Source organism: Montipora foliosa, chromosome 4 (assembly GCF_036669935.1).
Source record: "Montipora foliosa isolate CH-2021 chromosome 4, ASM3666993v2, whole genome shotgun sequence".
Taxonomy (NCBI): Eukaryota; Metazoa; Cnidaria; class Anthozoa; order Scleractinia; family Acroporidae; genus Montipora; species Montipora foliosa.
Window position 1 is genome coordinate 40,262,100 of NC_090872.1, and position 15,000 is coordinate 40,277,099.

The following is a 15,000-nucleotide window of genomic DNA, read 5'->3' on the forward strand; positions in this document are numbered from 1 at the left end:
TCCATTTCTTGGATTTATATCTTGAAAGCTAACTGCTTTCAATCTTTACTTGCGTGACGTGCAAAGCAAAAGTTGTTCAATTCCCTAATGACATATCGAAATTTCAAAATGAAATGTACGTAATGCAACTAATAAATAATTTTAAAATAAATCAACAACACTACAGTTGTTTCTGTAACAACTTTTTTTTTTTTTTACAAATCTTCCATTAATTTTGTTTTTTTTTAAACCCACCAGCCAGAATTTTCTTTCTCCCAAAATCCTGACAATTTGCGACCCCATTCTAGTAACTCTGTTGGGAACTCTATTGAAAATGCAACCCCATTATAGTCAATCGAGTCATGAAAATGCGACCCCATCCAGCGGCATATCCCTATTAGCTCATTACTACAATGTAGTTGCTAATAATCACCTTCGTTTACAGCAGAGCTCCAGTGGTCCAAGCTTGGGCCACCAAGCGGAGCACCATAGGCATAGGCCCCATGAGTTGCTTTTTCTCATGGTAATCATGGCTAGCGGTATTGCTCATGGGCATGTACGTATAGAGTTGCCCAATAATTTAATAATATTCTAATAATAATAATAATTATAGAAACAAGTGATGATGGCAAAAGGCTTGTGGCCATGTGTGAAGAACAAAAACTCATTCTGGCAAAGATGAAATTTCCCCAACCCAAACAACCCCTTTGGATGTGGATGCACCTAACAGGATTGACACACCAGCTGGACCACCTCCTGATAAACAGCAAGTGTTCAAGGAATTGCATTGCTTGCAATTCAGTGGAATTAGACTCTGACCACAGGATTGTTAGCATTAAACTTGTCTACAGCCTCAGAACCACCGAGGGCAAACCCTGCAGTAGAGCAAAATTTGCCTGGAAGAAGTTACTGAACACCAGCGCAAGGCAACAATTTAGAACTAGTTAGAACTATCCAATAGATTCTAAGCCCTCCAGTGCAATGACGTGTCTGCACCAATAACTCAGAGGTACAAACAATTCGAGAATGCTGTCTCAGAAGTTTCAGAGATTTAGTAGTTGTTAAACACAGACAATGTGGTTTGCTGGGTGCCAGACTACCAAACTGAAGCTGGAGAGGGACAATGGGAAAAGGAGATATCTAGTCTCAAAGTCAAAGCAGATGGCGGATGCTTTACTCCAAGTTGAATGAGTCATAGAAGTCAGATGAAGCAGCTATGCCTAACAAGCAAATAGAAGATCTTAGGCTGGCTGACTCAAAGGGCAAATATACAACTACATGGAAAATCATCCATAACCTCTCTGGCAAAGGCAAAAAAAACAGTGAAAGTCAAGAAAAGAGACAGAACCCCGTCAACCAGTGATGTGGAATTACCAGCACTTGCAGAATGGAAAGAATATTTTAGTTATCTGCTCAACAACAGCAGTGGTTCATCACCATTAGAACTCCCTCCTCCGGCTGCCCAGGATCTCCACATCCAGACTGGACCACTGACATGAGTGGAATTGGCATTAGCTATACGACGAATGAAGATCAATAAAGCCGCTGGACTGGATGCTGCCATCACAGCTGAAACTACAAAATGGCGGCGAGGCAATGATTGAAGTTGTCTGTGGGTTCTGCACTGAAGTATACAGCAGTCTCAGACCACCCGACCAATGGACCACTAGTGTCATTGTTCCTCTTCCCAAGAAAGGGGACCTCAGCTTGATGACCAACTACAGAGGAATATCCCTCCAGTCAGCTGCTGCCAAAGTTTACAACAAAATCTTGTTCAACAGAATTTGTAATCATGTGGATCCCATCCTAAGGAGTAATCAGGCAGAATTTCACCCTGGCATTTGCGCCCAGCAGATCCACATTCTCAGGTGGACAATGGAAGGTTTCCAAGACTACCAGCTCCCTATCACTGTCACCTCCATTGACTTCAAGAAGACTTTTGATTCCATCGACAGGAGGGTTATGTTTGCCATGTTGCACCGCCATGGAATACCAGATAGCTGTAGTCAATGCTATAAGCACACTGTACAGCATCTCTTGAAGTGCAGTGATGGTAGATGGGAGCCTTTCTGATCCATTTGAAGTCTCCACTGGTGTGCCCCTGGATGATGTTCTTGCCCCTTTCCTGTTCATCATCTTGGTTGACTTCCTGTTGACAAAGGCCACATCAGACATTGACTCTGGAGTTTTAACACATCCATGTCATTCAAGAAGGTACCCAGCCATGGTGACTCTGGAGTTTTAACACATCCATGTCATTCAAGAAGGTACCCAGTCATGGTACTGAAAATGACCTGGACTTTACTGACGACATTGAACTGTTAGAATCCACCGTCCCCCTTGCAGAGGCCCAGCTTACCAGAACAGCATCAGCAGCAAAAGACCTCAGCCTCATAATAATTATTAGTGTGCCTAAGACAGAATACATGACTGCAAATTGTTATCCTGTGCCACCACTGCAAGTCTATGGTGAAGCCATCAACCATGCAATGTATTTTAAGGCTCCCAGCTCGGATCTTGGCTCCCTAATGGCAAAGAGTTCTTGTAATATTAAGGAGAAATATCACAAGCTTGTGTTTTCAGAAGTTTGTTTAAAGCATGTTCAGGTAATTTGTTCGAGATCTTGTCTGAACTTTGTCCTTTCTTGGTTGCTGTACATTTTGCCGATTCTTGTTCCAAGCCAAGCTGGCGTGTTTCAATGAGAAAAAATCAAAATGTGAACGACCTCGTTCTCAGAGATAAAGTACATTGTACATCAACAAAACTCTTTTTTGACCTTGAACTGACAAACTTTCATAGTAACGATCTGTCACATCACGAGCTAGTACGTCTGTGATTTCTAATAATTATTTTAGCATGATTCCTATTCACTGGCTTTTGACAGTTGACTCTGAAATGACTTTTTTGTTTGTTCTCTTTTAAAACTCATAGGATTCAACAAAAATTTAATGCCTAACTGGTGAATTCCACAGAAAATTTTGATTTTTCTGTATATTATACATGATGACTATAGTGATGCTTTCTCGTGATTCTCCCTTTAGAGAAAGTCTCTGTGTATAGAGGATACTACCGTTTAGCACTTTTATTTTACAGGGTTTAATGTCATCAAAAAAAGTCTTTTAATCCACTTGTGTTACTATATAATTGAGTCAACGCTGGTGCAGAGTCAACCCCTGCAACAGACCAACCATGCTCTACCGGTAGCTCTAGAAGCACTTTTGCAGTTACTTGCATGACAGATATGTCACATGTAGTTTAGATTTACAGTATATCTCTATTTTGCATTTTATCAGCCGCTTCAAAGTTGGCTTTTACAGCTTGACTGGAAATGTTTTGTTGTAACCTGAAATACTTTCTTGTTGTACCGACCGGCTTGACGTTGACTGAAATGACTGAAAAGTATAGACGTTTCTTTTACCTAAAAAGTAATAAAAGTTGAAAATACCGGTATTACATTTCCTTCTGTGTTAATGTATTGCTGCTCGAAAAAAAAAACTCAAAAGTTAGTTCCCCGCGAAAATTTCAGTCAATCAGAGCCACAAAGATTTGTTTCCGCAAACCTCCAGAAATCGGCAAATTGGCAAAATAAAAGTCCTGAAAAAATTTCATGCGACATGGTATTACATGGTGGCAAATAGATAAAATTATGAATTTTATGTTCTAAAGGCAAAAAAATTCACATCTCTTTTAATTTTCTTTTTATTATATGGACAACATATATACATGGTAGAGATTGAAAAGCAGGCTTAACACAAATACTGGGCAAACAAAAAAAGGCAGGAATCATGACGTTGTTGCTCAATGTGACCACTCATATTACACATGAGAAATACACCACTTGGTTCACGAATGTAGTGGTCGTATTAACTAACTACAAGTGTTTTAGTTTCCCGGTAAAACACTCCCATCGATATGATAAATGCAACATTATTTCATTGTTCATGATTTTAGTACCTTATTGTGTATGGCAGGTGACATAAAGGGGTCAGTGTTCTGAGGAGTACCCTTTCTTGGATGGGTAACAGACATGGCAGGGCTTAGGGTCATTGGATGAAGGGTGGGTTGAGGATTACTTTCATCAGATGCATGCCTCTGTTGTTGATACATTTCCATGTCTGTTGTAGGAATAGAAGAGGATATCTGGCTATATGCAGCTGAAAGATTAACAAAATACCATATCTGTAACTTTCAAAATAGTTATTAATAGATCCATGATGAGAATCATATTTCAAACAAATAAATGCTGTAACAATCCAAATGAGATTGGAATTTGGGTCTTACACCAAAAAGGACAAAAGAGTGGGACATGAGGAATAAATATAAACTAAACTCAGTTAAGGACGGTGCCTACTAATTAACAATATTTTTGCCCCGGTGTGTGATTATGCAGGAAATGTAGATCTTAACAAGTGTTATTAAAATCCAAAAAGAAAATTGGGGGTAACCACGCATTTTTCAAAGATAATTCATGAATAATATTTTAAAATACAAAGCAATGTATGGCGTTCTTTCTCAAATTGAAACTTAATTATCTCTCAAAAATGCATGGTTACCCCCAATTTTCTTTTTGGATACCAAGAGTACTTACTAAGATCTACTTGTTTCGGATAGTTTTAAACCGCGCAAAAATATTCCTGTATTAGTAAGCATCACCGATAGGAAATCCGAGTATCTCGAGATGCGCAGAACGTATACGCAATAACAATAGTAGGCACCGTCCTTAAGATGGAAAGTCTGGGACATAAATGAATCATTGACCAGGGCCCAGTTGTTCAAAACCCAGTTAACGACAATCCCAGATTTAAAATTCACCAAGGATTTTATTTCTCTACTCCCAAATGCTGCTCAAAGATGATATTCGGCAAAACTTTACATTAGAAGAAATCAATCTTAAAACAAAAATAAGCAAAAGAAACTTTTACCAAAAAGTTTACACTAATCCTGGATTAAGGTAATTCCTTAGTATTGTTTCACTGCAAACCCAATGAACCTCAGTCTCAACTAAAATAAAATACCTGCTGTGGACTCAAATCTCAAAGCTATGTAGAGCAAAGCTATTTTTGTTTCAGGTGAACTTGTAGACATGACATCAAAGAAGCTGCAAACAGATGAAAAAAACAGAACTGAGGCTAATTTAAAGATAATGATCTAATCAAAGGACAATCCTGATAAATGGAAAATCTTCATCAAATCTAATGATGGAAAATGACTTAATTTAAGATAAAATCATAAAGAGATGGCAAAGTGAGAAATTGAGTCTCACATAAAAACTATTACTGGTGCAACATTGCAAGATACACACCACGGTGATCATTAATATTTTATGTGAACTTGTAAGAATATAGCATGTAACATATACTTCCGGTCACACGACTTATTGGCGCTTTTGACCATTTTGCTAAAATAAGCAGTCTGCACACTAGGAAAGTACACACAGTTGCCGCATCGGTGGTTCCCTTGGAAAATTGTCCACAAGATGCAAGAAACGGTGCAGGAGTGGATACTGAGCTCTTTATTGGAAAGTTAGAGATTAACACAGTGGATGGAAAGGCCAGGCACAGCAAAGTGGAAGTCGGTGGAAAATTTGTCGAATTCAAGTTAGACACCGGTGCTGAAGCTAATATAATTATCCCTCATCAAATTTATGACAACCTATCAATGTGTGGAAAGCTGGAGGAGACCAATGAAGTATTGTCATCGTATGGCAACCATGGGGTTGTCCCAGTTGGCAAAGTCAGTCTCAGTTGCACAGTGGAAGAAAGAACTCTGAGGCTAGATTCTTATGTCATTGATTTGGAATCTGTTCCTATCCTTGGATTGGAAGCATGTACAAGGTTCAACCTGGTAAAGAAGATTGACAGCTTGACTGCAAGATTGTCTTCAAAAGAGGCGATTCTATGTGATTATATGTCTTTGAGGGCCTCGGATGTATGCCGCCAGAGTATCATATTGAGATAGAACAAGATGCCACTCCAGTTGTACACCCACCTCGCAAAGTACCTTTTAGCCTGCATGGTAAACTGAAGGAAACTCTAGATCGTTTGGAGAAAAGTGGTGTCATTTCAAAGGTGGATCAACCCACAGACTGGGTGAATAGCCTTTGATCGCGGAGAAAAAGGATGGAAGCCTCCACCTATGTTTCGACCCCCGTGACTTGAACAAAGCTATTAAACGTGAGCACTACAAAATCCCAACTGCAGATGAAGTTACGTCGAAGCTCACCGGTAAGAAAGTGTTTTCAATTCTTGATGAGAAAGATAGCTTTTGGCAAATCCCATTGGATCAAGAAAGCTCATTTCTTTGCACCTTTCATTCTACTTTTGGGCATTATCGCTTCGTAAGGTGCCCATTTGGAATTAGCTCGCCCCCTGAGGTTTCCCAGAAACGCAATGATCAAATAATATTATTATTTGGAGACATTGAGGGTGTACATATCGTTTTTGATGATGTTATTATTTGTGGAAAGGACGAGATTGAGCACGACGGGATTCTGAAGCAAGTTTTGGACCGTGCTCGTGCGAACAATGTTAGATTTAATCCCAACAAGTTCCAGTTCCGGGTGTCTGAAGTAAAGTATGTTGGTCAAGTGGTATCATCAGAAGGGTTAAAACCTGACCCTGACAAAGTTAAGGCAATTGTTAAGTACCCACAACCTCAGAAAAAAGAGGATCTCCGTCGTTTTTTGGGGCTAGTGAACTACCTCGGGGAGTTTGTTTCCAACCTGTCAGCAGTATTGAAGCCCCTTCGCATCCTACTGAATGGCACTCGTTACCTGCACAGGAGAAAGCCTTTCAAGACATTAAAGCCCTCCTGGTCTGTGCACCTGTTCTGAAGCTTTTCGATGTAGGCAAAGATATTGTGATTGAGACTGATGCTTCCAAAGATGGGTTGGGTGCCTGTTTGCTTCAAGAGGGTCACCCAGTGGCTTATGCGTCACGTTCGTTAACAGCTTCTGAGCAGAACTACGCTCAAATCGAGAAAGAGCTGATGGGAATAGTTTTTGCCTGCAAGAAATTTCATCAGTACGTCTATGACCAGCCAGTAAAGATTGTGACAGATCACAAGCCACTAGAATCACTCACAAAGAAAAATCTCAATCAAGTGTCAGGCTTCAGCGAATGCTTCTCAGACTTCAGAGATATTCCCTCGACATTTCACACCGTCCTGGCCCCAAAATTCCAGTTCCAGATGCCCTATCCAGAGCTTATCTGCCACATGAGTCAATCGATGAAGACCTCCAGTCTGATATGGAAGTTTTAGTGCACAGTCTTGTTAAGACCTTGGACCTTAGTGTGGCCTCTAAATCCCTGAAGCAAGAAGCAACCACTACTGATAATTGTCTCATGGTGTTACAGCAACTAACACAGTCCAGGTGGCCATCAGAGAGGAGAAGAGTTCCTGAGGTGGTTTGTCCCTATTGGAATGTGGGAGACCAAGTGCATGAGGCAGAGGGTCTCATGTTCCTGGGAGAGAAATTTTTAGTCCCGGAGAGTATGCGCAAGGAAATGCTGGCAATGCTTCTTCACGAAAGTCATCAAGGGATTGAAAAGAGCAAGGCTCATGCACATGAAGTAATGTACTGGCCCGGTGTGTCAAGAGACATTGAGGATACAATCACCCACTGCAGCAAGTGTTCAGAGTGGCGAAGAAACAATCAAAAGGAGCCACTTATTCCACATGAAGCTCCTGGAAGACCCTGGCAAAAGCTTGGAGCTGATATCTTTGAATTTAGAGGAAAGAATTATCTGTGTGTTGTGGATTATTACTCCAAATTTCCTGAAATCAGCCTACTTTCGTCAAAGAGGTCTTCCTCTGTCATGGTTAATTTAAAATCCATCTTTGCCAGACATGGGGTCCCAGATGAATTGGTGGCAGATAATATGCCATTTGCAAGCCACGGGTTGCAAATTTTGCTTTATTTGTGGGGGTTCCAGCTGATAACCTCCAGTCCTGGTTACCCGCAGTCCAATGGTATGAGTGAGAGAACAATAATTGGTACAATCAAGCAACTTTTGAGGAAAGCAGAAGATCCCTATGTTGCTTTGATGGAGTATCGCAATACCCCCGTAACTGGAATTGGTCTCCCTCCCTTGCAGATGCTAAACAGTCGGCATCTGAAGTCCAAATTGCCAACCACGGCAGAACTGCTCCGACCACAGGTTACACTAAATGCAAGTAAAAAGCTAGTGACTGCTCAGCAATGGCAAAAATTTTATTATGATCGCCATGCGAAGCCGTTGAAGGGTCTAGATCCAGAGGAAAATGTCAGAGTGCAAGAGAATAGATCCTGGGTTCCCGCGGTTGTCACTGATATATGGCCCACTCCTCGATCGTACGTCATAAAAACTGAGTCAGGAACGTCTTTGCGAAGGAACAGGAAACACCTTCTCAAACAACCCGAGTCTACTTCTTTAACCCACTGACTCCCAGGGGCTCCCCACTGATGAGTAAAATAGTCAGGCATTAGACAGAGTAAAATAAAAAGTCTGGCCAGTTTAGGCTGGTTTGGACATCAAAGGGTTAATGGAGAGTGATGAGGAAGGTGTCACGTCAGCAACAGAAGTTGCCACTCCTAATAAGTGCGTATCACCCAGTGAGGAGGTGGCGGCTGCTACATCACCAGAACGATCGTCGATTAACACACCTCCAGAAAGGAGATTGTACAGAACCAGGAGTGGCCGAAATTTGAAGCCCCCTGTCAGGCTTAACCTGTAACTGAATTTGTAGATTCCTCCTCTTCCATGTTGAGTTGTTTTAAGGAGCTAGTAACTTACCTTTTCGCATTTATTCATTTGTCCATTTCAGTTACTGATTTAGGTTCTCATTCCCCTATGAAAACACCAGTTAGTCTCAGTGGGAAGGTGTAACATATACGTCCAGTCACATGACTTATTGGCGCTTCGTTGTAGTTGGGAGCGGCCACATTTGTATGTGCTGTGTTCTGTTAGTCAATAAACATGATATAGCAGACATTTCATAAGGAGATCAGTTATGGTAACAAAACTGACCCCCTCAATGACTCAGGGATAGACAAAAACCAATGCATAAGCTCAACCACTACCAATGCATTCGTCAACACTGGTTATAAACAGACACAATGCCATGCCACGCTGTTTGAGTGTTGTGTGACAGAAAAAAACCCAGTGACATTTGTCAATGCTTACTTATTGCCACAGAAACTAAAGATAGGGTCTTTCGAATAACAACAAACTCAGTCTCTTAACCCTTTGGTTGTAACCACTGAAAATGTGATGTATAAATTATTTCGTCAGTACACATTTGTTACTCTATTTCCAGTATCAAACCAAGTCCAAACAAACAATAAACAGATACCATAGATGGTCAATCTCATTATTCTGCCTGATAGGGGATCAACTGAAAAATTTAATTAATTAATACCTTTATAGCTTTATATATAAGACATACTCTACGTGATTTTCTGTAAATTTCTCAGCATTTGCCGCACTCACAAGCTTATTTCTCAGCCTATTACAATGAGGATATGAAACATCATCTGTTAGGGCGTGGGAGGTACATCGCGCTATTCTGGTGTACCTTGACGCATTATTTACAAGAAACATTGAAATAAGTATAAAGAGAAACTATAACAACTTTAATAATGCTGCTATTATTAAAACCTACTGTAGAAAATTCCTTGCCATTCCCCCCACCCTAATAGATAGTATTTCAATGATATCCTCACTGAAATAAGCTTAAAGTACGATAATGTGGAATGCAGAAGGTGATGACTCAAAGATTGACAAGGTATTACAGAAATTTGAAGAACACTGTAAACTAAAAAATAATGTTAGTTACGAAAGATACAAGTTCTTCTCAAGGGCTCAAGAGAGCCGCAAGACTATTGACCAACCAGGGTCACATGGGAATTGAAAAGTCCAAGCGACGAGCAAGAGATACACTCTACTGGCCAGGAATGAACTCCCGAATTACCGATATCAAGAAGCACGATATGCTTAGAACACCGAAAGCAAAACACAAAGGAGCCTATGATTCCTTCTCGTGTACCAAGAAAACCATGGGAATTGGTAGCCACAGACCTTTTCACATGGAACAAGTCCGAATATGTTATTATCGTGGATTACCACTCAAGATTTTTCTAAGTTGCAAAACTGCCAGACACCAAGAGCATCACGGTCATAACCCACATAAAGTCTGCATTTGCACGACATGGTATACATTCTGAAGTGATCAGTGATGATGGCCCCCAATACTCTTCAAAGGAATTTGAATCATTTGCAAGATTGTGGGAGTTCAAACACACCACTACCAGTCCACTAAACCCTCAAGCACATGGTCTCATTGAAAAAGGAGTTGTGAAACTGTGAAAAATGTGTTAACCAAAGCAAAGCAAGACAGGTGCGATCCATATCTCGTGTCACTGGAATACAGAGATACACCCATCGATGATGTTGACTCACCTGCTCAACTACTCATGAGCAAAGGACTTTGGTCAATCATCCTCATAAAAAAGTGATGCATTATTAAAACCAAAGGTCATGGATGCCCACAAGGTTATGGAGAAATTGGAGCTAAAGCAAAGGAAACAAAAGCACTATTTTGACCAGCAGACCAAAGCCCTCCCCGTTTTGGAGACAGGTGATCAGATAAGGGAGCAAATGGGGAACAGTTGGAAACCGAGAAGAGCCGCACAACATGTAGAAATGCCCAGATCTTACGAAATCTAAACAGAAGGAAGAAAATACCGTCAAAATCGAAGAATGTTGATAAAATCTCCAGAACACAATCTTTCATCACTAGACAGCCCATTTGCTTCAAACCCTTTGAGGAAAATAAGGGCAATTCAAGAGGAATTTGGAAGACAATAAGAACACTGACTGGCTCAGGAAAGAACAGAGGCGACATTGACAGTATTAATATCGGGGAAACTGTTATAGATGACAAAAAGCTAATGGCGCAACATTTTAATGCTCATTTTTCCAGTATAGCAGACAAGTTAAGATCTACATTACTGCAATTTCCATCAGACCCCTCAAAGCTGCAAGACTTTGTCAGATCCAGAAAAAGTCCTGATACATCTTATATCATTCCATCCATCACCAGTGTGCTTACTAATGTTACAAAAGTTAAGTCCGCGCAAAGCTGCTGGGCATTGATAAAATAAGTTCTCAGCTGTTGCGTATAGTGGCACCTGTTATAGCACCTGGTGTTGCGAGATTGATTAACTTTTTCTTTCCAGTGGATCATTTCCAAGTCGTTGGAAGACAGCTAAAGTTTTTCCTGTGTAAGAATGGTGACTCACGTGAGGTTCAGAATTTTTGACCAATATCTCTGCTACCTGTCCTTTCTAAAGTTATCGAGAGACACGTGCATGATTCCTTATACAGTTATCTAATTAACAACAATCTGATTTATCCTCACCAGTCTGGTTTTCAAAAGAACCACAGTACAGACACCACTCTTATACAGATAATTGACAACTTGCTTTTCAATTTAGATAAGAACAGTTTAGATAAGAACAGAGTTAGTGGCATGGTAGACTACTGTAAAGCCTTCAACATGGTAGATCATGGTCTTCTTCTGGATAAGCTGAAAGTATATGGTATTGTAGGCAAAACAATGAAGTGGTTCCAGTATTATTTGGCAGACAGAGACCAGCTTGTCTATTTGGGTGGTTCCGTCTCAGACATGGCGCTTATGAAACATGGGGTTCCTCAAGGTAGCATACTCAGCCCCTTGTTTTTCACAGTTTTTATTAATGACCTGCCACTTCATGTAAGCTGCTCTGAAATCGATCTGTACACAGATGATACTACAATCACATCGTCTCCAGATTGTGGCAGCATGGGAAGACTGCAGGAATCTCTTAGTACATCTGTATCAGAAGTTTTTAACTGGGCACAAGCCAACAGGCTTCCATTCAATGAAAAAAAGACCACGGTCCTCACCGTGAAGGGTGCAACTATTACAACCGAATGGATTCTCTGAATGCCTGTAGGTGGTCTGCCTAAGTTATCCAATGACTACAGCCACAGTAAGTTATCCTCTTCCAGAGGAGGTGCGGCCCAGTGGTTAGGGCCCTTGCCTTGAGATCTGGAGATCCTGGGTTCAAGATACATTCTGGCCACTGGTTGCATTTGTTCCTGGTAGTCCCTAGTTCAACTTCTCAGCTGCAATTGTAAATAGCCAACTAGCTTGCCTACAACCAGGTGGGTTTCTTAACAGTTGTTGTTGAATGTTCCGTTCTGTCATAATAGTGTTCATTGGCCCTGAAAAGCCCCTATGGTGAGTGGTCAATTAAGTATGTATGTACCGGTATGTACATGTAGGTATGTAATGGCACAATCTCATACCACTGCTCTGGGACATGCAATGTATGGTTTATTCAAGTACCCCTACAAAACTCATTTTGTAAAAGATGCCACCTTTGTTGTTGACACACCTATTACCTGTACAGGAAGTCACCAGCTTATGTACCTGATAAATGGCATAATAATAACTGTGGGAGGGCGAGCATTTCAATTTAATTATTAAATGCCGAAGGACATGAAATGGGAATCCAGCCATCTTCAAACTGTTCTGCATCTCTTACTGGGATTTAGGATTACCATAGGATTTATAATAATTATACATGTACTGCACATATCACAAAACAGTGGACAATCATTATTTCCTTGGTGTGAAATGAAAACAACTTCATTTGTTAATCAAATCTAGTTACTTTAACCCATTGACTCCTGGGAGTGAGAGTTAGCAGAATCTACTGTCTAATGCCAGATGAGTTTACTCATCAGCTGGAGGTGTCCTAGGGGGTTTGAGATATCAATGGTTTAAAGGATTGTTGCAAACTGGTCCAATTGTGAAATTACCACACAAAGCAAATGAAGGAATGCAGTAACACAACATGTTCTTTATGGTACTGTAGCATGCCTGTTGGGACCTGGTGGCATAATTAATGACTGTGGTGGCCTGGTGATAGTGACCTGGTGGCCAGACCTGCATCTTGTGCATCTGGTATTTATAGTATTGGTATGTGGAGAAGTAAATCTTTTGATCTCTTTAAACATGCATACAACACCAATAGTGGTAATTGATTTTTTTGTTCTAATTCAAGCTGTATGAGGCCTTATCATCTTGAAGCTCAGCTGAGTGGGAAGATATAGCCTGACTACATTGGCTCTTGGGTGGAACATCCATCAATTTGAGTCTTGGTATCCCTTCTTCTGATGTCACTCTATTTCCAATAATATTTAGTGTTAAAGTTGTAAGTCACTACAGCAACACTGCTATAGTGTTAATTGGTTAAAATCTCTTAAGTGCATTGAGTTCACTTTTCAGCACCATACATACAATGTACATTGTACACTTGTACATCCATACTCTCCAACAATACTCTTTCCAGATCTGCTGCTTCACTGCCATTTCCTCCATTCACAGCCAAAGTTGAAGATGTCCTCACGTTCAACATGTTTGAAGGTGATGTCCACATCTGTTCTCTTCATCAATTCTCCTTCATCAAAAGGTTGTATTAACGCATTTGTCAAGGCCAACTTCCATTTTGATGTCATCACTTACATGTACTGCCCTGACAATAGTGAGTAAATTGTATTCCTTGGTATCATCTTGAGGTCATCCACATAGAAGAGGTGGAACAGTTTTCTTTGCTGCACATATCTATAGCTGCTGGTCACTAAACAGTAGTGCAAGTGTACATGCATGTGAGGCAAAAGAGCAATGGCAATAAGAATTCCCTTTGAAAGACCTTTTTCTCATGCTGATAGGTCATGGTCTTACTGACCCATAATTTGCATAGTGGATGTTCAGGGTGCACTTCCAGGTCTTCATATAATGAACTTGTTAATAGCTAAGCAGACTCTGTGAATCTTGAGGTACACGTTCTCCACTATCATTATCTACTTCACAATTATTAATTATTTGTCCCCTGCGGCAGCAATGCTGTTGGTGACAGCAGGGAAACAAGTTCTTGCCAGTATTTTCAAATGTACAGTGCAGACCAGAAATAGGCGTCCTATGCAGACGCAAAACGCACGCACGTTTTTTGCGCACACGTTTTTAAACGTGCGTTTCCAAACACGCATTTGATGCGCGGTTTTTCTTTTGTTATTCAAACTCGTATTTAGCGGTGATTTTCATTGTTCTGCGAAACAATAGACAGACGATAAAATGAATATTTAATTCCTGTGATCAACTCACCAGAACATTTGAATTGAAGAGCATTGTCAACTGGTCATTGTGAGTTTCGAAATGAGCCAACAAAGTTTAAATTTCTTCTCGCATTCACTGAATGAAACACAATGGAACTTTTGTCATCCCGTAGCTGACCCCTGATCGTTATTTTGACCTTTTCGTTGCCGAAACTGGAGTTTGGATTGTTGACATACCAAGATGCCCACAGACGTAGTTTCTGACCTTTCCGCAAATTCTTCGCAATAAAAGTTTGCAAGATCAAAGTGCTTTCCCGAATATTTGTCGCGCTTAATTATTTCGGGTACAAAAAAAAGAAAGAAGCGCTACGGAACACTTTTTGCAACATCTCAAGTTTTTCGCGAACTTCAAATACTGTGAATGGCGCGACAGAGGTCGCCATGAAGCTCTGATTACTGATTTAGTAAACATACGGTTCCAGGCTCTTAAACAAAAGACGATGGTAAAAGCAGACCAAAGGGAAGTGCGTTCTGTTCAATCATTTCCTTCACTGCCGTCACCATCCATTTGAACAACAATACTATATTTTGCACGCATAACTGAAAGAAATTAAAACAGCCGGCACTGAATTGAATTCATTCGGTGTTCTCTGTCACACACGGTTTGGAATTCGATGTCACGCTTTGAACTTTCACTCCGTGTGCCTCCAGCCAACCCACGGTAATTATTCTCTGTAAAACTAAACTAAAGAAAGCAATTGATGCCACAGATATCGTAAAGCACTTTTTTTCAACTCCAAACGCATTCCAATGAATCTTACAGTAAACCTGTCTCGTTGGTCAAAAGGACACTGCCGGTATTCAAGATGCCTTTGCA

The 15,000-nt window shown here is 40.6% G+C and overlaps 1 protein-coding gene across 3 annotated transcripts in view; it reads right to left on the reverse strand.

The window, feature by feature from the left end:
* The window catches only part of LOC138000795 (C2 domain-containing protein 3-like), a 114,136-nt gene that overhangs the window by 90,211 nt on the left and 8,925 nt on the right, over positions 1–15,000 (reverse strand). For all 3 annotated transcript variants that reach the window (XM_068847446.1, XM_068847444.1, XM_068847443.1), the window contains exons 5-6: positions 4,995–5,077; positions 3,934–4,133 (exon numbers count right to left, since the gene is read on the reverse strand). In XM_068847446.1, the coding sequence (XP_068703547.1) occupies positions 3,934–4,133; positions 4,995–5,077 (283 nt within the window). The remainder of the gene's footprint in view (positions 1–3,933; positions 4,134–4,994; positions 5,078–15,000) is intronic.